This window comes from Mesoplodon bidens, assembly GCF_964165515.1.
Source record: "Mesoplodon bidens genome assembly, chromosome: 16".
Taxonomy (NCBI): Eukaryota; Metazoa; Chordata; class Mammalia; order Artiodactyla; family Ziphiidae; genus Mesoplodon; species Mesoplodon bidens.
In genome coordinates this window covers 55,638,280-55,660,412 of record NC_138173.1, presented here as the reverse complement: position 1 = coordinate 55,660,412, position 22,133 = coordinate 55,638,280, and the positions used below count along the sequence as shown (strand labels likewise).

The window sequence follows — 22,133 nt, the reverse complement described above, 5'->3', positions numbered from 1 at the left end:
CACTGATATCTTATTTTCCACCTAATAAAATCAATATTTATTAGGCTGACATATAAGACACTCTCCTAGCCTAGGTACTCTTACTGCCTTTTTTTTTTTCACAGTCTTTTGTACAAGTAATTATATTTATTCTCAACTCTCCAGGGAACTCATGGAATATTTTTAATCTAACATCACTGGTATTTTAGTTTCACTTATAAAATATTATATTGCTTTAATGAAAATAAAAGTAACTAGTGACAGTTTACCATGTGTTGGTACTGTAAGTGTTTTAATGGATTCGTATGTGTATATGTGTATATATACACATATATAAGTGTATATCTGTATGTATATGTACATGTATACACACATACACACACCAACATATGCCACTTCTGCTAGTTCTGAAAATTGCTCAGAAGCTCAAGCAAACAAAGCTCATTCCTTTTCTCTCCTGTCATATAATACATCATTTAAATATGGTGCAAAATGTATTAATTTTCTTTTATGTTTCACAAAACTGAAACTGTTTTCAATTTGAGTCCTATTTTCTGTGATAATGGCTGCCATTTATATTTCATGAATACAGCAGCATTTCAAGTGATAACACTTTGATCACAGCATGTATGTATATGTACACATACACACATATTTTAAGACTGTTTATTAAAATTAGCAGTATCCTCTCTTCTGACAGAGGTCAATTCAATTAAACTGACATTAATTAAATGCCTACTGTGTGCAATGCACCGATAATATAAAAGAGTAAAGGAAAAAAAAAAAGGCCCTTCCTTCAAAAGTCCCCAGTCCTTTGGGAGTGACTTGCATATGTATCAATAAATAATTGGAATCCAGCGCTCTCTCTCCTGTACCTAAGTGCTGACAAAGCAGAGCTGTTTGATGATTTAAGACAATTCAATATATGAATTGAATTCTAAGGCAGAATTGGCATTCTAATGTTCCAAAGGCTAAGCTTACACACTGACAACAGAGTACCTTTTATGAAGAAGAGTAGTTTTGATATATTTGGGGGTAAACTTGTAAGTGTGGATTAGCACAGGAAAACAACTAAACCATTTTGAGGATCTCTTTTGTTTTTTCTTTTGTGTGTTTTAAATTTCAGCTTCTCAATGAACCTTTTTTTCCAATATTTTTAAGAGCTTAGTAATTGATGGCATTTTCTTTGCCATTATTATTCATGTCACTAGGGAGAAATGTTCTTTTTTGTAGGCAAATCACTGTAAAAAAATAATAATTTGGGGTCATTTCTTGCTTTAATTTATTTGCATCTTCTGCAGAGATCGTGGACAGTTTTAACAGTGTTCACCCAGGGAAAAAATAATGCCAACAGAAAAAGAATATAAACATGAGGGACGGGAAAATAAAGTTTTAAAAACGTTCGTTGCATTGTTGTAATTTCAGAGCCCCTCTCGTGACATAAAATCTCGCTCACCAAGAGGTTTGTGTCTCAGGATGTACAGCCAGACCTCAGTACTGGTTTCCTTATATTCTGCTCCATGTACAAGATGTCAAAGTATGAAATGATTTTAACTGTTCCTTTTGATAGGAATGACTGAGGGGTCATCTCCAGAGAGAGTAGTTCTTGCTTTGGTACGTGACACAGTGTGATTAACAAACTCCAGATAACACAGAGAAGCAGGTCCGAGTTAGGTTTTTAAGTGCAGTTCCCTACCCAAGACGATGTATTGCCTGGCGCTGATATGGCAGTACTGGAGGGGGAATATATGCATCTATATAAAAGCAAAGACAACCCTTGCTTTCTTCTTGAGCAGCTGCAGCCAGTCCCACTAATGGACGTGCAAAAGCAGAAACGAGCAGCACAAGGTATGTGTTCGTTTTTACAGATGGTACTGCAGACAAGTTGGTAATGGAAAAGGAAGTCGTGTACGTGAGCTATTTGACCATGGGGGTGGAGGGCAGGGAGCTACAGAAGGACAGCCCGATTACAGTACTTTCCTGTGTAATTGACCGTGTGAGTTATTGAAGCAGTTTTCCCATGAAAGATTTCAGTTATTACAAAATTACATCATTATTGTTAAGGAAATGCATAATTCCAAGTTGTCTTTTTAAAATAATGTCATTAAAACTTTAAAAATCAGCTTAGATTTCCCTGTCTGCCCAAACCCTCAATAATGAAATTATCTGCTAGATCTGGGTTTTACCTATAACAGTCACAGAATCCTTATTTAAAGACACATCTTTCATTTGAACAGTGACAAAATGTACTAGGTACTTATTATAACTCTTGGAAAGGTGTACCTGATTTTATGGGTCCTGAGAAAATACAAAGTTGAATAAAAAATGAGATAACATTTTCAAACAATTATTTATAGAATCAAAAATTAAATGAAGTTTAGGTTTGTCTCCCTTAGGTCCCATCCCATGTATTTAAAAGTCACAGAGGATGAAATAGTACAAGAAGTATTCCCAATATAGTCTTATAAAGTATTTATTTAGTACAAATTGCATATTTGGTAGCAGGGTCTCTCGTTGATACATTTGCAGATTTTAAACATGGTTCTTAACTGTTTCAAACTTCAGTATATTTAACTGTATTTCCATAAGTTTTGTTGTTGTTGTTAAGAGGAAATAAGCAGCAATTACCATCTTTCTACTGAGCAAACTATATGCTATGTTTTAATATCTGATCTCTACTCAATAGCCTGTAAAACATGTTTGTAGGGTTAATATTTTAGTCTTGCTGGTATGTAATGAAATGGAAACTATATCATACATGAAAAGTATAAGTCGACTCCATAGGTCACTGAAGAACATGTACTTTTATATCTAATAATGGGGGAAATGTTTAAGGGAAAAGAATTGTAAATATTTTTATATTATTCAAATCTGAGGAATTTGGTAAAATGATCTCATTTTTCAGAATTGGCAGCACTTTGTCTTGAATAATGAGGATACCACACATTGCAAAAGGTTTCTGCCAAGGAACATACAAATACATAAAGTAAATCTAGTAAATTGTTACCTGAACATGTGTGTTTACGGAACTTCTCAAAACCCTAGCACCGTTTTTCCTGCCCCATCTCTAGCTATGGTGAATGCAAAAGAGATCCTGGTTCACGGCTGCCTTTTCATGCTCGTATTTTTAGGGACTAAGTCAGTGCACTAATTTCTGCTTTTAAACAGAGGCTTTTTTCACATGTATTTTTTATTCTTTTTTTTTTTTTTTTTTTTTTGTGGTACACGGGCCTCTCACTGCCGTGGCCTCTCGCGTTGCGGAGCACAGGCTCCGGACGCGCAGGCTCAGCGGCCATGGCTCACAGGCCCAGCTGCTCCGCGGCATGTGGGATCTTCCCGGACCGGGGCACGAACCCCTGTCCCCTGCATCGGCAGGCGGACTCTCAATCACTGCCCCACCAGGGAAGCCCTATTCTTATTTTTTGAGACAGCAGGATCAAAATTCATGCACTGCACCCATCCCCCTCCCCCACCACTACCTCTCCATCAGGCAGACGCTGTGCTCTTCCTCTGGCTTCGGCTGTATCTACCAACTTCAAAACTGATCGTTGCCCTATCTGATCAAGGATGAGTCATTTCTTTCTGGTACCTCAAAACTTGGATAATTTGATCAGCTGTTATAGGGTGGTTTGAAGAGATAAGAGTTCTTCAAAGCCAAACTATGGTGAAATATTTTTGGTAAAAATTCCTCAATCACTTCTTTAGTAATATGGCCTGAAACATGGTTAAGAACTGTAGCTCTGAAGTGAGGGAGACCTGGGTTGGTATCTTAGCCTGACTATTTAGCAATTGAAAAAGGTTTGAAAAACTCAGTTTTCTCATCTGTAAAGTGGATAGAATAACATAATAATAATAGTAATAATAATTCCTATCTCTTAGGATTGTTTTGAAGATGTCAGATAATGAAACTAAGCCTTTAGTATATTATTCTACACAAAGTAAATACTTGATAAATATTAGATGTATGAGGGTGATTATTTTTAATAAGTACAAAAAGTAGGGACAAAAAGTAGTCAAACAAGATAATTCTACCAGATAATTGATTCAAAAGTGGTTTTTAGAAAAAGTCTTGTGCTTTTGCCTAGACTTAGAGACTAGGATGTATTTTTTGATACTAGGTAAGTCAAAGAACCATTCTCAGTCTTTTACCTCACCAATAAAGTGAGAGAATAATAATCCCTGGTAATTCATTTTGAATCTAAACTGAGGTAATATATGTCAGGAGTTCTTAACCTTGGGATCCATGGGCACTCAGACCCATGTGAAAATCTTTGGATACATTTTGTGAAGGACATTCTTTTAAACAGCCTGAAGTTTATTTGTAAAATACTTTACATATTTTTTTTTATTATCTGGGGAGAGTGTCATAAATTTTATCAAAAGAGTTTATGACTTCGAAGAATCTTAGGAACCATTGAGATAGATGTAAATGCCTTGAGGGATGGTAACACTTAATGGACCAGCTATTATCTGTTAGCTGATACAAAAGGAATTACTGATTATTATCTGTTATTTTCTGTTTCTTTCAAAATGACCATATCACCATCACTATCATAAAACCAATCCTACTTAGGTAATACATAAAATACCTATATTTGTTTCTTAAATTAAATGCTTAGAAACTGAACCTTTTGAACTTTAGGCTTTTTCTAGAAAAGTCCCTATCACCAAGATTTTTCTTTTCTATAATGTGAAGAATTCCCATAATAAATGTTTGCTAGATATACTGTTTAAATAAAATTTGTGATAGATTTATTAAAACAGAATCAATTCTTGTATTCTCATGCTGAGGTTTACTTAAGAGGTGCTAAAGTTGTTTGTGCCTCCAAAAAGCCTTTTTATTTTCCTTTTCAGTGTCAGATTTTGGCACTAGCATAGAAGAAGGTCCCTGTAGAAACTCTCTCAGACCATTGTTGTTACTAAAGGAAAGGTGAAAATGGATCTGTGGTGGCAGAAATAGAAGCAGTGAGAGACATGAGCAGTTCTTTTGACAATAATGACTTTCACATGAAATGAAAAAAGACAGTGTAGACATAAATCTTCAACCATATTTTCAGCTGTCCAAATACATATTGCTATAAAGGCAGAACATTGTTATAGAAACAACATGGGTTTAGAACTCCAAAGATCTGGATTTTTCCAGTCCTGGTCTGTTACATAATTTGTGTGTGACATCAGATGTTTGCTCATTTACTAAATATGGGATAAGTCAAAGTATGGAGATGGGGGTCCTTCAGACCTATGTAATGGGTTATATGTGTGATAAATTTCTAAAATCTGAAGATTTGAAGAATCCATATGAATAATTTAAAGCATGAGATTTACCTTGGGAGCTCTTATTTTCTGCAGTCCCACCCCACGAGTCACCAGTTGCATCTCAGAAGAAATGGAGCTAATGTGTTTTAGCGTGTCCTGATATACTGGGCAACTCCCATGTGGTGACGAGTCAGTGGAAAGGTCCTAGGCACATTCGTACCTGGGTACATTGTATGATTACTAGAGTATGAATTGCCTCATGTCCTGGAACAGAAGTTGTTCCATTGCTCCTAGCCAAGGATGTCAGTTTAGTTTACACTGGTCTGCATTAGCTTTGCTGATGTGTTGAGGAAGTGAATTTAATAAGCAGGTAAACAGGTTTTGTTTCCAAACTCTGAGATAGGTAATTACAAGATGGATGCTTGGCTGAACCTTGTAGAGTCTCTTCAGTTTTCTGGCAAGAAATCTGAGGGCATAGAGGGCTGTTTTCAAGCAGGCATAGTCTTGCTGTTTCAACCAATTCTTCACGATTTAATTTGAAACAAAAGCCAGCCAAGGTATTAATATCTATTGCTTTTTGTTGGCAGAACTCTTTCCCTGCTCTTGCTAAAATATTGGCCAGCCCATGCTTCTGATAAAATTCTGGCTATTAATTTAAAGGTGTTCATTGCAAGCCACCATCTGTTGTAAGTGGTTTTAGGTACTGCATTCCTTATATTCTGTAGGGTCTATCGGTGTATGGTGTGTAGTCAATAGTCAATTAATTCCTTAATGGGCGGAAGTGGGGGAGAGTGGCCTTATATGTCTCTCTTAGTGGTAAATAATAGTGATAATGACTAAAATAATATTTATCATTTATTCAACAATTATTGAAAGTCTATTATATATGACAGTCATTAACACATTATTTAGTTTATATCAACTCTTTTGGTGGTTAATAGGGCAAAGTTATTGATAGGACATTTTTACTGATGGGACAATAAGCAAGGATCTTGCTTCTGAAATGACTGGACTATTAGCCATTTTTATTAAGGAGCACAGAGAGTAAGCCCTCTGATTATTAAATAACTTTCAGCCTTTACATGAGATTTATTCATGGGAGATGCTTTGGTTTCTTCAGGAATGTTTCCATATAATTTACATGAATTAAACTGTCAGTGTTCACGAACGATCTCAGTTTGTATCATGTTAACTCAACACGTAGTTAGTCTTTAGCAGATGGTACTGGAAACTGAGAGATTACAGATCATGTCTGCCATATACATCACTGTAACCCCAGCTTCTAGCACAGTGTCAGGCACATGGTGGACATTTAATAATTATTCCCGGAACTGAACTGAATTAAATTTACCACTGAAATTTTATTACTGCAAAGTTGTACCAGAAGGTTCTATCATAGCCATCTGTGCATTTCCCTAGAATGAAGTTTTCAAAGGATTCTTGATATAATCGAATAAACATAGAAATTATTTAAAGAGTTAAAAATACTTGAGGTACTTCCAGACTAACAGCATGTATATCAAATTTCAGATTGATTTGATTTAAAATGGCTAAGATATAAAACCATAAAAAATGTGAGTAAATGCTCTGCCTATCAAGGCTTGTTATGTAATTACATGGTTTCAGTATGGTTCTTATTCATAGAAACTATTATAAAGCATCATTTCTGCACATCCACTAGTGGGGATTTTTAATATCTTGAAGATGAATATCCATGTCTCTAAATGTTAAGCCACTTGAATTAATAATTCAATCAAATTTACTTTTTATTAATCAAATTAATAAGTTCTGTGTTAATAATGAAATTTGAAAAAAAATAATGAAATTTGAAAACCTTAAAATATTTCTTTTTGGCTGATCTTCAAATAATAAAATAAAATAAGCAATAAAAACAGATGAACCAGTTTGAAAGTTTTTTTCCCATTCTTATTCTTTTCTAAAGACCCATCTGGGTTTACCAACATATGTGTCAGGGCTCAACACAAAGGGATCTGCAACTGACTGAGGAGTTAAGCACCATAGAAGCAAAACTTCAATCAGAAGCTTTGAGAAAAATTTAATGATAGTGATGCCGTACAGTGGTTAGCTGTGAACCTAAAGACTAAAGGTTGTTTAGTTAGTCATTACACTTCTTGGTGTCCTCTACAGCAGGAAAAGGGAAAAAATGACATTGGATTTAAAGTGTACTTATATTAAAAGATGGGTGTGTCATTTTCTGTTTCAAATCCTGGCATGGATGATGGTCCAAATTCATCACCTAAATTGCTGTTGTGAAAATCAGTGTGGTGGTTATAATACATTGGAAACGTGGAAAGGAAACAAGTGATCCAAAATTCTCAGTCCTTGAAAAGCCCTTGCGAGGCCAGTGACTGGGCTGGCCTCGGAATTCCTTGTAATTAACTGTTCCTACCACTGTCCATCCTTTTTCACACAGGAAATTACCAGCCAACAGAAATAACATGAAGGCCACACAAATGCAACCTAAAAGTTAGTGGGCAAACAATTTAAACTTGAAGTTAAAAGCAATCAGTTCCTTGTTGATTCCAGAATTTGCTCTGTAGAAATTTTCCGTTGAGATGACTTTCAGGTAGATTTGGGTTTTCGGCCGAACTTCCTGCACTCTTGCCCTCTGTTGAAACCACATAGAAGCAGAAGGTGCACTTAGAGAAGGCCAGGGGCAGAGGATGCTATGACTGTGTGCAGCTTTGGATGTGTAAAGGACGGCTTTCCTTCAGCCCGAAAGGAGCACCTATCACGTATGCCACCCGTGTTATCCACTAACGACTTATTCCTATCATTTCCTCTCCCAGAAGTGTCCTTATCCATATCACTCAATTCCCCTCTCCTGCACAAAGTCATGGAGGTACAAATTATTATCATCTCTTAAAAACAGCCTGTAGGAAAAGGAGAAACAATTTATTATTTAAAACATACACACGCACATATAGAGCCATCAGCAATGCATGACTCTAATGATGCATATACAGGAGAGTTGCAGCTTTGTTCTACCTGACCTCATATCCTCAGGACATAGCAAGTATCTGGCTTCAGCTATTTCTCAAAAATAAGTGTGGGATGTAGGACTGGAAAATTAACTCTTTTGATTTTATTGTCTACAACCTCATTAGCCCTCTCTGACCAACTGAAGATAGATTTGTCAATCCAAGTGGGAGACATTTTAAAGAAATATTTTTTTAAAACTTTTTTTTTCAAAAACAGGAGTGATGACTAGTGATAAAAATAATAGCAAGAGAGATTATTTTCAACTTTATTAATGTTTAGCTGCTCAAGACAGAGAGCACTGTCCTAGGTGCTTATTACTTAGACTATTTGATGACTGTTCAGAGACATGATTTCTGTCTTTAACATAGTATAAAGGAGAATGACAAAATATTTTAAAACTCTGTTATACCTGGTAAACTATGAATGAAATAAGATCTTTAGTGCCTTTCTTTCTCTTTAACAAGTTCATTGTTAAAAAGTGGGGCAGGGGAATCTTCTATTCTGCTTCCTTCGCCAGCAGACTGCTTCTCAGCACTTGATTGGGCTAAGGATGTTGGTGACTTCAGAATAAATGCCATACTCCATCCAGCCAGGTTCTCACTGTGGGTCAGGGCTCTCATCTGTGTTGTGATTTAGACAGATGTGCCCCGGTCTACAATTCTGTGCTCACACAACTAAGGACATTGCCCACTTCTCCCACCTTCTCTGTTGCTTCCAGTAGTTCCAAGTGCATCAAACCTAAGGTTCTACAGTGCTTACCAAAGTGATACATTTGTTTAGATGGGAGGTAACTTACTATGTGAAATATTTCTCACCTACCTCCCACTCTCCTCCCGCACACAGCAGGCCCCTATTGAATTCTAGGTGTGAACACCTAGACATTTCACTCTGACTCAACTTTCCATTCTCATAGTTGATAAGATTGGCACAAATAAAATACATGTGATTATGCCCAACTCTATGCTTTAAGCATATCTAAAATGTACAATAAGTAGATTAAGGAGATATAAACGAAACCACAAAATATTTTTCTCTTACAAAAGAAATACAATTGAATCCCCTTGATGGATAGCTAACTTGAGCGCCTACTACATACCTGGCATTGTTTTATTACATCCATTTGTCCACATTAATACTCATAGCAGCTCACACTTTAAAGATGAGGAAATTTAAGCATTGCCAGGTTAAGTAACTTGCCCAAAATTGCACCCAGCAACTCAAGACAGAGACATGTTTTGAGTACAAGTTGTCTGACTCCTAAATCTGATTACTAACCCCCCCCACCATGCCATACTGACTCCGAGTAAGTGAATCCAAAGGACTCCAGATGTATTTAAAATAAGATATGGTTGACCTAAAATATATCAGCCTTTATTGGAGCCTAAGTGCTGCTTAAAGCAAGATATGCCTGTGGAAACCAGTCCTGTAATTTCAGGATTTTCCCTCGAACTAATGAAGGGCATTTTCTTTGTGAGAGAATCAAGCACAAAGTTGTGCAAGGATTGAAACGTTCTCTGAAATCAGGATTACACCCACTTTGGCATGCTGTGTCAAGCAGCCAGGGCATAAGGAAAGAAAAGCAGGCTGCAGTGAATGGTTATACATTCAGATCTGGGCCTCAGCCATATATGTGGGTCAGTTTTCAAATGGACATTTACGTTGCCTTTATATGGATCAAACTGGTGTTTATTTGCAAAACGTGTTATTTATATCTCGGGGAAAAAGACAGCATGGCCCCAGGGAAGTTTCACAATTATAACCTAACTAGGCTCCCCGACGTACCTCGATAAAGGGGGCCCCCAGAGTGTTTGATAAACACAACCTCTAATAGTTCATTGATTTGGGGGAAACGGCAGTCTGTACTTTTGCAGTAGGTCCCAATTTGGACTTTGAGGGCTAACACCCAACTTTTGTGCTGCTCTTATTGAGACTGAGAAATTTATGATACATTCCTGGCCCTGATTTGGGGGTGGGAGTAAAGAAAAAAGGGGAGCCAGAGATTATCTTTGTGAAAAACTCTAGCTTATATTACATCACCTAAAGTAGCCCAACCTGCTACACTAATGAAATTGTGTTCTTGGTTGAAAAGGACAATTGTTAGCCTGACTTTGTGCTCACTAAAAACATTCCCCCAATCTTGTTAAATTATTGCTCTCATTTCAGATTTTTTATGGCTCTGCAGCTTACCAGTCCTCATTTCTTTACGTTTCATTCATTTTCTTTGTATTGATGATTAATGGAGGATGTTGAATGTTAGAGTGAGCAGGCATCAGCAATTGCAAGATCATAATTAGTTTAGCTGACGAGGGCCTCTGATAGCACTTGCATCTGGATGGAAAAATTACCCTATAGGGAACTGGCTGCTCACCAGGTCTTTTTAGTGATACATTGTGAAACACCCGATGAATCAAATGCCCTTTCAATGCCAAGAAAGTGTTCCAGTCTTGAAGCCAAAATTATGTCTGCAGAAAGCTTTCCATTTGAAATGTATCAGAGTACAATTATAACCATTGTATTTTCTTGGCAGGGATACCACTCGTCTACAGTATGGACTCAAGTTAAATAAATTGCCTAAATTTTATGAATCCCTGAAATTTTGACTTATGGTGTTTGTAATTTTAAATTTATAACAAAATTGGGCTCCAGCAAGACTTTTTCCACTCCTTATCTAACATGCATATTTTATCATTAAAGACTTTACTTCCTAGAGAAAGGAGAGTAGAGTTGCAATTCAGGCTCTTTTTTTTTTTTTTTCAGCAAGAGAGTTCCATTTCCTGCCTGTTAGTATTTGCGCCTACGAACACAGCCTGACTTTTGTTTCAATGAGAAGTTTAATGGAATCATTACTTGATAGCGAGAATGGAACAAGCAATACTAATGATCTACTTTCAGATAGTCTTGGATTATTTTTGAATCTGGTGATTAGAGAATTCAGCCCACTAAAATCAATTTGTGTTCAGAAATGCTTGTGATTTCCAAGTCTGAGTCAAATAAAATAAATAAATAGCCATTGATGGGACTATGTTGTCTGGCTTAAGTAGGCCCCTCATAAGGATTCTCATTAGTAATACTGTACTTCTAGTTGGCAGAAGTTTCTACTATTCCTCTCAGCTTTGGAAGAGAGAGGGTGTGTTCTCTTTCAGATTTTACAATTGCAAACCAAAAATTAGAACTGAGTGTCTTACAGTCTCTTAATACTTACGTTACATGAATGACATCCAAAAAGACACACATCAGGTTTAATTGTAAGTGGTTTACATGCTGTATTTATTCCAAGCTTGACTATATTTTAAAGCTCAGGTAGCCTGTGTTCCTCCCTTTCCAGAGTATATTAAACATATTGCCAGGCTCTGTCTTTTGACTTTTGTTTTGACACTTTTAAAAGGTATATTTTAGGGTTCAGCATTTAGGAACCATCATGAAAGGCACAAAACCCAAAGTTCAAAAAGTTAAAGCTGTTTCTGTGAAAGGCCTTTGGTGTTGCACACACCTCATCCATCACTGTACGGTTAATTATAATGAAAATCAGTGGTGCCTATTAAACACAATTGAACCTGACCTCATTATGGGCAGTGTGGTTTTATACTGTCATTGTTGCTAGTCTAAAGACAAAACTCCTGGGTTGATTTGGTCTAACTCCACTGATCATGTGACTCACCTCTGACCTTGTGTTTTTTTTTTTTTCCCCATTTCAGAGGCGTAGAGGCTCGGGTGTTTTTTGTGCCAATTGCTTGACCACAAAGACCTCTCTCTGGCGAAAGAATGCAAATGGTGGATATGTATGCAATGCGTGTGGCCTCTACCAGAAGCTTCACTCGGTAAGAACTTGTTAGACTGTTTCAGGAAAAGCTTTATAAAGCCACCCTGGTCTGTGGCGTGATAAGTTCCATTCCCTGGCTTGCAATGCCTGCCCCTGCAGAGTTTAATGCAGTCGCTTTGAGTGCACATGTGATTTATGGTGGACCGGCCTTAGATGTTATGGGGAGATACATTTGCGATCATTAGTAATGCATTATGCTTCTTTTGATATAAAAGAGGAAAATGATTGATTTCTGGGAACGTCACATAACAGATAGTTGAACAAATGGTTATCAGAATTCAGTGAAATTAATTTAGGTAGAAAGGAGAAACTTCAAAAATTCAGAAGTACATAAAAAGTTTAAAACAAAAAGGAGTTCTCTCCCATGTTCATTATAAAATCTAGGGCAGGGGGAAAATGCTTATTTTCCAGTTTATCATTGGAATTTGCAAGTGTCATTCGGGCTGCTTTGGGGACTGGAAGTTGGACACGTTCAGAAGAGTGGTTCTAAACCGGGACGCAGCATGCCAGTGTTCTACATTGCTTCCAGCGGTATCTGGGGTATCTGAGGGCTTGCAGAGCACACAGCAGAACAAGATGCAAAAGTGCTTTGTGTTTTAAGATCTCTGGCTGACTAATTTCTAGGGCTCTCTGAGGTACCTCAGTTATTTCTAACCAAATTTTAGGTGGAATCCTCTAATAAAATTTAAACTCACAAATCTCCCATCTTTATATGCATTTGACTTCTTGAGGATATTTTTTTAGTTTAGATAGTTTATCTGCTGACCAGAGCTGCCTTTAAAAATAGGCATGCCCCAATGTAGTAAACAGAAATCTATTTCCCTCTGCCTTTTTCATTTGGTTTGGCATTTTACCACAGCTCTTAGCACCAGCCAATGAATAGATTACAGCTATGGAGAATATAATTTTAGACAAACTCTCCTCCTAAGTGGACCATCGGAAGCACTCTTTTAAAAAATGCATGCTGGGCTTCCCTAGTGGCACAGTGGTTGAGAGTCCGCCTGCCAATGCAGGGGACACGGGTTCGTGCCCCAGTCTGGGAAGATCCCACATGCCGTGGAACGGCTGGGCCATTGAGCCATGGCCACTGAGCCTGCACGTCCGGAGCCTGTGCTCTGCAACGGGAGAGGCCACAACAGTGAGAGGCCCGCATACCGCAAAAAAAAAAAAAAAAAAAAAAATGCATGCTACCAACAATGCTAATTGGCAGTAAACTGTAAAAACCTTAGTTATTAGCATGGAGCTAATAGAAGGATTCCCCACCCCCTGACACACACACACACACACACACCACCATCACCTTACATTTTCTTAAACTTCACCACTTAAGCACAACAATAAGCTTCCATTCAATGGGTACTGACAGTAATAATTTTAATTGAACTCAGGCCAAAGGCCAAAAATTAATTAAACTGCTGCTCTTCCAGGTTATGGTAATTTAACAACTGCGATATAAACTAAACTTTTTTTTTACAATTATTTTAATATTCATCTCTCCAGAGATGATATGTTTTCAATTCTGAGTTTTTTGAAAATCACAGATTTAAACACATAAAGGTTATACTCACATTTCATGTCAAAGACTGCCACAAAAATTTTGAAAGTTTAAAAAAGGTATTAATGCATATTTCAGATTTCTTTAGAAGACAGAGATTAACTACTGCATATTTTTATAATATGAATATGAGCTCTTTATAAACCTGAAATTCTGAACAAAGTAAATGAACATGGAATATCCAAGGGGATGTGGCATTTTCATTCTGAAATGAATAATTTGATTGTCAGTAACAAGTGTGTTATCCTTTTTCCTTCAAAATATCTTTGTGACAATAAAAACATTGCAAAAGGTTTTGTATTTTGTTTAGCATATAAAAAATATGGTCTTGCATTGAGGTGCATCCTTTCTAGGTATAACTCACAAGTTATGTATTGTTTATATTCATATTTTAGGTAGAGATTGCTTCCTGATTTCAGTAATCTTTTAGAAAAATCAGATTTTAGCCCATTTAAAGATTCTCCTAAATTTTTAATCTGTAAATATGCACTGATCTATTAAACATATTCTCTTGATTTTATAAATCAAAATTAGAGCTCTTCCTGCAAGTAAAGTTTTTATTATAGTGTTATCTATGGATTTTAGTCATGTAATATAAACACCTATTGACCATGTACATAAATACGAATCATATAATACTTAAGCTGAGTGAAAGTCAGCATTCTATTTAAGTACAGAGTAGACTGACAGATAGGATATTTGAACCGAGCCTACAAACAAATTTAGATTGTCAACAGAAAACAAATGCTTCACCTGTTAACAAGTAAAATCTTCCATAGTGAGTACTTATATAAGTAAAGGGAAAAAAACGTGAGAGATTAAAAAAAAAAAACTCTCACTGATAATGGCTTTGATTACCTGATATCTTTCCTTACAATTCTGTCAGTTTGTCTTTGATTATTTATGTCCTGATGTTTAGTATTCTATATTTAGGCTGCTGGGGCTGGCATAACAAAATACCATAGACTGGGTGGCTTAAACAGCAGACATTTATTTTCACACAGTTCTGGAGGCTGGAAGTCTGAGATTAGGGTGCCAGCCTGGCTGGGTTCTGGAGAGAGCTCTCTTCCTGGCTTGTAAAAGGCTGCCTTCTCACTGTGTCCTCATTTACCCATATTTACCTCCTAAAGGCCTTATCTTCACATACAGTCACATTGGGGTTAGAGCTTCAACCTATGAATTGTAAGGGGGGTGGGGAGAGGGGGACACAATTCAGACTGAAGCCATGTATCATTTTTCCACAGTTGTCATCAAAACCTATCTCCCATGTTACTATGTTGACATCTTGGTGCATGACTCAAAAGTTGAGAGTATTTCAGAAAAATCACATTTCTTCGAGTAACTTTAAACACCATTTTATCACGAAATAATGCAATTCCAAAATCTGTTGAGTTTGGAAAAGCTGTTTCCAAGTAGATTAAAGTTTTTCAGTCCTCCCTGTAAAGATGGGCATGATTTAATTAGGGTAAAATAATGTGCTTGGGTTACTTCCTCTGATCCTGCTTAGGGCAAAAGGAGGAGATTTAGTAAATCTATAACGTAAAGCCTATCTTTGCTTTGAACTTAAGCATGGTTTATATTTGTGAGGAATTGTTAATGCATTTTAATGTGTTTTTTAATGTTTTCCTTTTATGTATTGTGTGTGTGTTCCCCGCAGACTCCCAGGCCTTTAAACATCATTAAACAAAACAACGGTGAGCAGATTATTAGGAGAAGAACAAGAAAGCGCCTTAACCCAGAGGCACTTCAGGCCGAGCAGCTCAACAAACAGCAGAGGACCGGCAGTGAAGAGCAAGTCAATGGCAGCCCCTTAGAGAGGCGGTCAGAAGATCACTTAACTGAAGGTCACCAGAGAGAAATTCCGCTCCCCAGCCTGAGTAAATACGAAGCCCAGGGTTCATTGACTAAAAGCCATTCTGCTCAGCAGCCAGTCATGGTCAGCCAAACTCTGGATATTCACAAAAGGATGCAACCTTTGCACATTCAGATAAAAAGTCCTCAGGAAAGTACTGGAGACCCAGGAAATAGTTCATCCGTATCTGAAGGGAAAGGAAGTTCTGAGAGAGGCAGTCCCATAGAAAAGTACATGAGACCCGCGAAGCACCCAAATTATTCACCACCAGGCAGCCCTATTGAAAAGTACCAGTACCCCCTTTTTGGACTTCCCTTTGTACATAATGACTTCCAGAGTGAAGCTGATTGGCTGCGGTTCTGGAGTAAATATAAGCTCTCCGTTCCTGGGAATCCGCACTACTTGAGTCACGTGCCTGGCCTACCAAATCCTTGCCAAAACTATGTGCCTTACCCCACCTTCAATCTGCCTCCTCACTTTTCAGCTGTTGGATCAGACAATGACATTCCTCTAGATTTGGCGATCAAGCATTCCAGACCTGGGCCAACTGCAAATGGTGCCTCCAAGGAGAAAACGAAGGCACCATCAAATGTAAAAAATGAAGGTCCCTTGAATGGAGTAAAAACAGAGAAAGTTGATAGAAGTACTCAAGATGAACTTTCAACAAAATGTGTGCACTGTGGCATTGTCTTTCTGGATGAAGTGATGTATGCTTTGCATATGAGTTGCCATGGTGACAGTGGACCTTTCCAGTGCAGCATATGCCAGCATCTTTGCACGGACAAATATGACTTCACAACTCATATCCAGAGGGGCCTGCATAGGAACAATGCACAAGTGGAAAAAAATGGAAAACCTAAAGAGTAAAACCTTAGCACTTAGCACAATTAAATAGAAATAGGTTTTCTTGATGGGAATTCAATAGCTTGTAATGTCTTATGAAGACCTATTTAAAAAAAAAATACTTCATAGAGCCTGCCTTATCCACCATGAAATTCCCTTCTTTTATTATTCTTTCTTTTGATGAGTAGGTTACCAAGATTAAAAAGTGAGACAAATGGTCAGTGAGAAAAAAAATGGAAGATGGTATATAGTCCTGTTTAGAACCTAGTAGGTCAAAACCATCTTGGTGAATGTGTACTATGGAAACCATCCATAAGAAGTATCACCAGACTATAATTATTATGTTTGTAAAGAAAGAGATCAAAGCTGTCTAGAATTTGGAAGGGTTTACATATTATGATCCTAAAGCAGTATTGGGCTGGCCATTGGCCCATTTGTTCAAAAACCATAAATTGTTGCCTCAATTTCAAAGTGTCTTGAAATCCTAGGCAGATGAGGAGAAATCTAATCTCCAGGGCAGTGAAAGGAAAATGGCGCCCTCCTGGATGAGAATCCTCTCATTGATCATGTTTCGAATTTAGACCTAGAAATGTGAGCTGTGGTTAGGCTTGGGGAGAGAGCAGCGGGAAAAGTGACAATGATTTTGGCCAGCCCTGCCTGTACATACACATGCACACCCTCTCTGATATTTTTGTCCTTTAGATGTTCAAATACTCCTTTCAAAAATAGTCCTCTTGTTTGCAATTTAGGTTCATTTTGTCCAAATATATATGCATTTTTAAAAACAATGTCCTCAGTGCTTACGTAGTAATTTTATTTTAGCCAGATCTTTTCTTTCTTGTATGTGATGATCCAGTTTGGGTTTGTTTTTTAAGCTTCCTCTTGGTCACTGATCTCACTGGGCACGTTCTAACTAAAGGGATCCCCTCAGTTCAAAAGACTAGATGGTTACAAAAGTTCAGACCATGGGCTTCATTGGTTTAGAACACATGGTATTTCTCCACAAGGTAACCTGCTGTATTTATTTATTTTCTTTTGGTTTAAGTATATTCCCAAACTATGTGGTCAGGCAGCGTCTAAAGTTACGTTACCACAGACTGACAGTTGGTATATGTACCAATCAATCCCTTCATTAGATTTATACAGGTTTAGTTAAGTAGCATTAAATAGGATTCTTAGAAGTTTGCTCTTCATAGTACTTTTAATACATAAGGCTTTGTAAAACTATCCATGAAGGGAAAGCCTCAGCATAACTGCTCAGGGAAATAGGGCTAAATAACTGAACATTAAATAATTGGTTAAAGGTGCTGTTAGTCGAGCCTCAATGCTTGCTACACAGATGTATGTACAAGGACTGACTTTAATAATTTGCATTATATTGTCCCAACCAGTAGTTTATTTTTTGCCACGGAGATGTAGAAGATATTACAAGCTACTGGATGCACTGTCAGATTAACTTATTTCATTAAAGAAGTTGGGAGAACAAATAGGAAAAAAAAAACCTTATTTTTCTAGTAAATATTAATGTATTACATTTCAAATAATGGTGCCTGACATATTGAATAATTATTTTCTACAGTGTACGTATGCAACAAAGATATTCCATCATGCATTAGAGTCAGTTCTGGCTCTGCCTAGCTGTTTACATTTGCAAATGTAGCAAACAAGGTAATGAAGCAACTATTTCTATTGCGGTAGATATCTTTTGTGTGTGTGTGTGTGTGTGTGTGTGTGCATTAAAGTTGTAAACGGTAACATGAAACAAATGAAAGTTCTTGATATAATGGTATGGAAAACAAGAAGGAAATGAAAATATTTTTATGCCTACTTAGGAAAAAAAGGGTAGCACTATTCATTCCAAGTACTTTTTTTTTTAAATTTTTAAGCTCTTAACTCACATTGTTATGCTTAAAGTGATAAACATATATCCTCTTTTTATTGCTTTGTCTGTTTCAGATGAAACATTTCAGAAATTATTTTGATAAGTGCTGCTGGAATCTGCAGCACTGATGTTTTTATTGCATTCTGTAGTCGCATTTGCACTCCATTTTTACATTAATTCGCAGTTGCTTTGTATTGTTTTGTTTTGTTTGGGTTTTGTTTCTTTTTCACAGTGCCAGGTCTTCGTTTCTTTAAATGGATGGCAGGTAGAGTTCAACCAGTTTGTGACTGTTGTAGTGAATGAAGTTAAAAATGTCTGTCTGATGTTGTGTTGTCATTTCCATTCTTGCATTTTCATTTTCATGTTAAAAAAAAAGAAGAGAGAGAGAGAGAGAGAAAGAAAGAAATCAGGACTAAGCCTTCTGCTTCAGTTTTATTTTTAAAGAGTCCTATTCCGATCTTACCTGTCAAGTAGCTCTAATTTAATTCACATGAACTGAGATAGAGGTGGAATGAGGGGCTTGGACATTCAAATTATGTAATGTCATTTATCTTTCTTAGGAATTTTGATGAATGCATCTCAAAATGTACAGGCAGATTGGAGAGGTGGCGATTAAATATCTAAACAAGAGGAGATTTCCCAAACAACAAAACTATATTTAATTTTTTTAGTGAAAGGACTAGAAACAAAGTGCTCTGTGGCAATCTGCAAGTAACATGATATGTGGACTGCTCATATCAGAAAATACCCGAAGTTTGGTTAACTTGGGCAATAGTACAGGTATGACTTTTTTGGCAAAACTACTCCTTAAGCAGTTTCTCCAGTGTGTCAGACACAAATAGGTTGTTCTTTTTTGGTATATATGTCTTTTTTTTATCTGCTTTTTTTGTTTTTGTTTTTATTTTTCTCAGACAGACAAGTAGTAATGGTTAGCAGTGGAAATACATATCACTGTTCCTGGAATATTTATGGTCAGTCTACTTTTGGTAGAATATTCTTAGATAGCATTGACACAATAGATCTTATTCCGTATTCCTTTATTATTGATTATTTTATTGTATTTTTTTCCCATATTTTGATGGGGAAGAGGTTGGGCTATTAAAAAAGACGAACATTTATCACAACACTAAAATACCTCTTATTTTTTTGACTTAATGAAAGCCTTTGATCCAGCTCTCAAAATATATTACAAAACTGATTGGTTAGTGTCTTTATTTTTATTGGAGTTTAAGATTTCTGAATCATTTTGTCTTAAATTATGATTTTAAATGAGCTATTTAGGTACTTAACATTTTTTTTTGAGGACTTTCAAAATGACTTAGGAATTTCCCCTCTTGGAAAAGGCTTTCCCTATGATAAAAACTATACAGCAGCTAAAACTGTATGTCATTTAAAAACTGTAAGTCTTTTCAAAGTACATGTCCATATTCTGAATTGGGCTTTGGATCAAACTTTAGGCCAAAACCAGCTCGTGCATTCTCATTCTCCTTTTTCTCACCCTTTCTCTCTTCATCTCCCTCCAGTATATTCATATTGTTGTTTGGGATAGAAAAATCATAAAGAGCCAGCCCACCTCAGAAGATTGTGGATTGAGAGACACTACTCAGTACTCTTAAGTATATGAGAAAAGGATGGAGCTCTCACGGTTAACACGTTAACTCTGTAGTTGAAAAGGAAAAGAGTGTGCCCATTCTTTCTATATGACATATTGAGATGTTCTTTTAAAAAATCAACTTTTAAGATAGTGATGTTTTCTTCTAAACTGTTCTCTTTTAGTGAAGGTAGTTTTTAGAAAGCAAGCATGGGGATTTTTTCTAAGGTAACATTAATGAGAAGAAGAAAAAAAGTGATTCTCTTTAACAGCTCTTTGTTGAAGCCTGTGGTAGCACATTATGTTTATGATTGCACATGTGCACATAATCTATGATGATCCAATGCAAATACAGCTCCAAAAATATTAAATGTATATGTTTTTTTAAATGCCTGAGGATATATGTTTTTCTTAATTAATTGAAGAGTATCAGTACTGCTACTAAAATAATGATTAGCCTCCTCCTGTGTGGCTACAGAACATCACCAGGTGACCTGTCTCAAGACCTCTGAATTGCCTGCCTGTTTAGTAAGTGAACATGAACACAGTCCTAGAGAGAGAAGATCTGACAACCCACGGTGGAAGCATGAAGAAGCTGGTGGCCAGCTTCTGTGCCATATGCCAGCTTGTTGCCTAAAGTTTACTTTGAGCTCACAGCTTCCTGTCTTTGGGTTGAAAGCCATGACAAAAAAAAATGCAAGGCATCTTTGGTGAGTGAGTAGGTGAGAGCTTGCTGACTGTCCTAGATCACAGGAGAAAATGGAGGAGTTGAAATCCAACCTGAATATGAGACTAAAGATGCTAACCAAAGGTAGGTACTACTAAGTGGAATTCTATTAGCAGGCAACTGTAACTGAGAAGAGGATAGAAAGACATGCCCCGGGGCTTGGAAGGGCTGTGTTATTTTCCCAAAGAAAGACTTGGCCAAGGGCAGAAGGCATGGCTTCTTTGCAGTGCACTTCCTTTTGGTTTTCAGTTAGCATTTCATAGACAGTGGACCCACGTGTTCCTGCTAGCCATCAATGGTTTAGAAAGCATCAACAGTTATCTGCAGTAATTAGGACCTATGGAAGATGCTAGGTTGAAGTGTGTCAAGTCAGGGATGAAGAAAATGTGAAATTCAACATTGGTCCACACATGGAAACTGGATAATGTATGCTCACATGTTGTTCTCTTGAAAAGTAGAGCTAGAAGCTTCACTCCGTCCTACACCAGAGAAAAGCAGGAGTAACTTTACAAGGAAATAACGTTTAGCCTTTCTTCATCAGAGAAAATGGTCCCTCAAGACCCATGAGTCCCAAAACTGTATACTGATTTTTACCCCTGGTTTTTTTTTTAATTGTATGACTTGCAACAAATCACTTTTTCTTTTTGTGCCTCAGGTTCCTCACCTGTAAAATGGAAAAAAATATATTAATAATAATAATAATAATAATAATAATAATAATGGTAATGTAGTACTTGTTTGTAAAGCACTTTGAGATCCTTGGTTGAAAGGCACCATGGGAGTGCCAAGTATTATTATATGGCCAAGGGGCTTATTTAAACTCTCAGTTCCCAAGGGCCAGGAAAGGTTGGGGTCATTTTTATTAAATATGAGCTGTAAATATCATAATTAGGCAGCCTATAGCGTTGACTATGAAGAGGCAAAACTATTACAAGGCTGATAAAACCATAGTTTCTTAATGGCTACCAAGAGGGCAAGTATCACAATAAGAAATGCCAAATTCCTTTGGGTGACAACATGAATAATTTGGGGGGGGGTGGGATGGGATGGGAAACATCTCAAAATACCAATGTAAAATTCACCTACAGCAATATTCACCAGCAGAAAATGTCTTTCATATGGAATGATTTCATGTTGCTAAGAAAAAATTCAATTTGTAGTCCTGATTTGAATACTAGAATGTTGGCTATAATAGTTCTGTTCTTACAACACATGGAATTTTTTTTGTTTTATTTAATTTTGTTTTCATAGTGCATGTTCATTTCTACTCACAAACATGTTCTTGGTGTATTTCTTATGCAAACAATCTTCAGGCAGCAAAGATGTCTGTTACATCTAAACTTGAATAATAAAGTTTTACCACCAGTTATACATAATGGTGTTGGTATGTTTTATATGGATTCACTTTCATCCATGTAGCAATAGGAAGTTCAGACCATTGTAACATACAGACAGGTTCTGATGAGACAGTGAAATCAAATCACCATTTTCAAAACAATATGACTAAGATTGAAAAAGCCTGGATTCTTTCAACTTGTTTTGTTTTGCTTTGCTTTTTTTTTTCCTTTAACCAATCAATCTCTTATTGATAGATTTTGTGTAAAAAAAAATTATACAAGTTTTCT

At 36.7% G+C, this 22,133-nt stretch overlaps 1 protein-coding gene across 6 annotated transcripts in view; it reads left to right on the top strand.

The window, feature by feature from the left end:
- TRPS1 (transcriptional repressor GATA binding 1) overlaps positions 1–21,884 on the top strand; it is a 262,196-nt gene extending 240,312 nt beyond the window's left edge. For all 6 annotated transcript variants that reach the window (XM_081258834.1, XM_081258832.1, XM_081258829.1 and 3 more), the window contains 2 exons: positions 11,934–12,056; positions 15,271–21,884. In XM_081258834.1, the coding sequence (XP_081114960.1) occupies positions 11,934–12,056; positions 15,271–16,332 (1,185 nt within the window). In that variant the 3' untranslated portion in view covers positions 16,333–21,884. The remainder of the gene's footprint in view (positions 1–11,933; positions 12,057–15,270) is intronic.
- Positions 21,885–22,133: the final 249 nt, after the last annotated feature.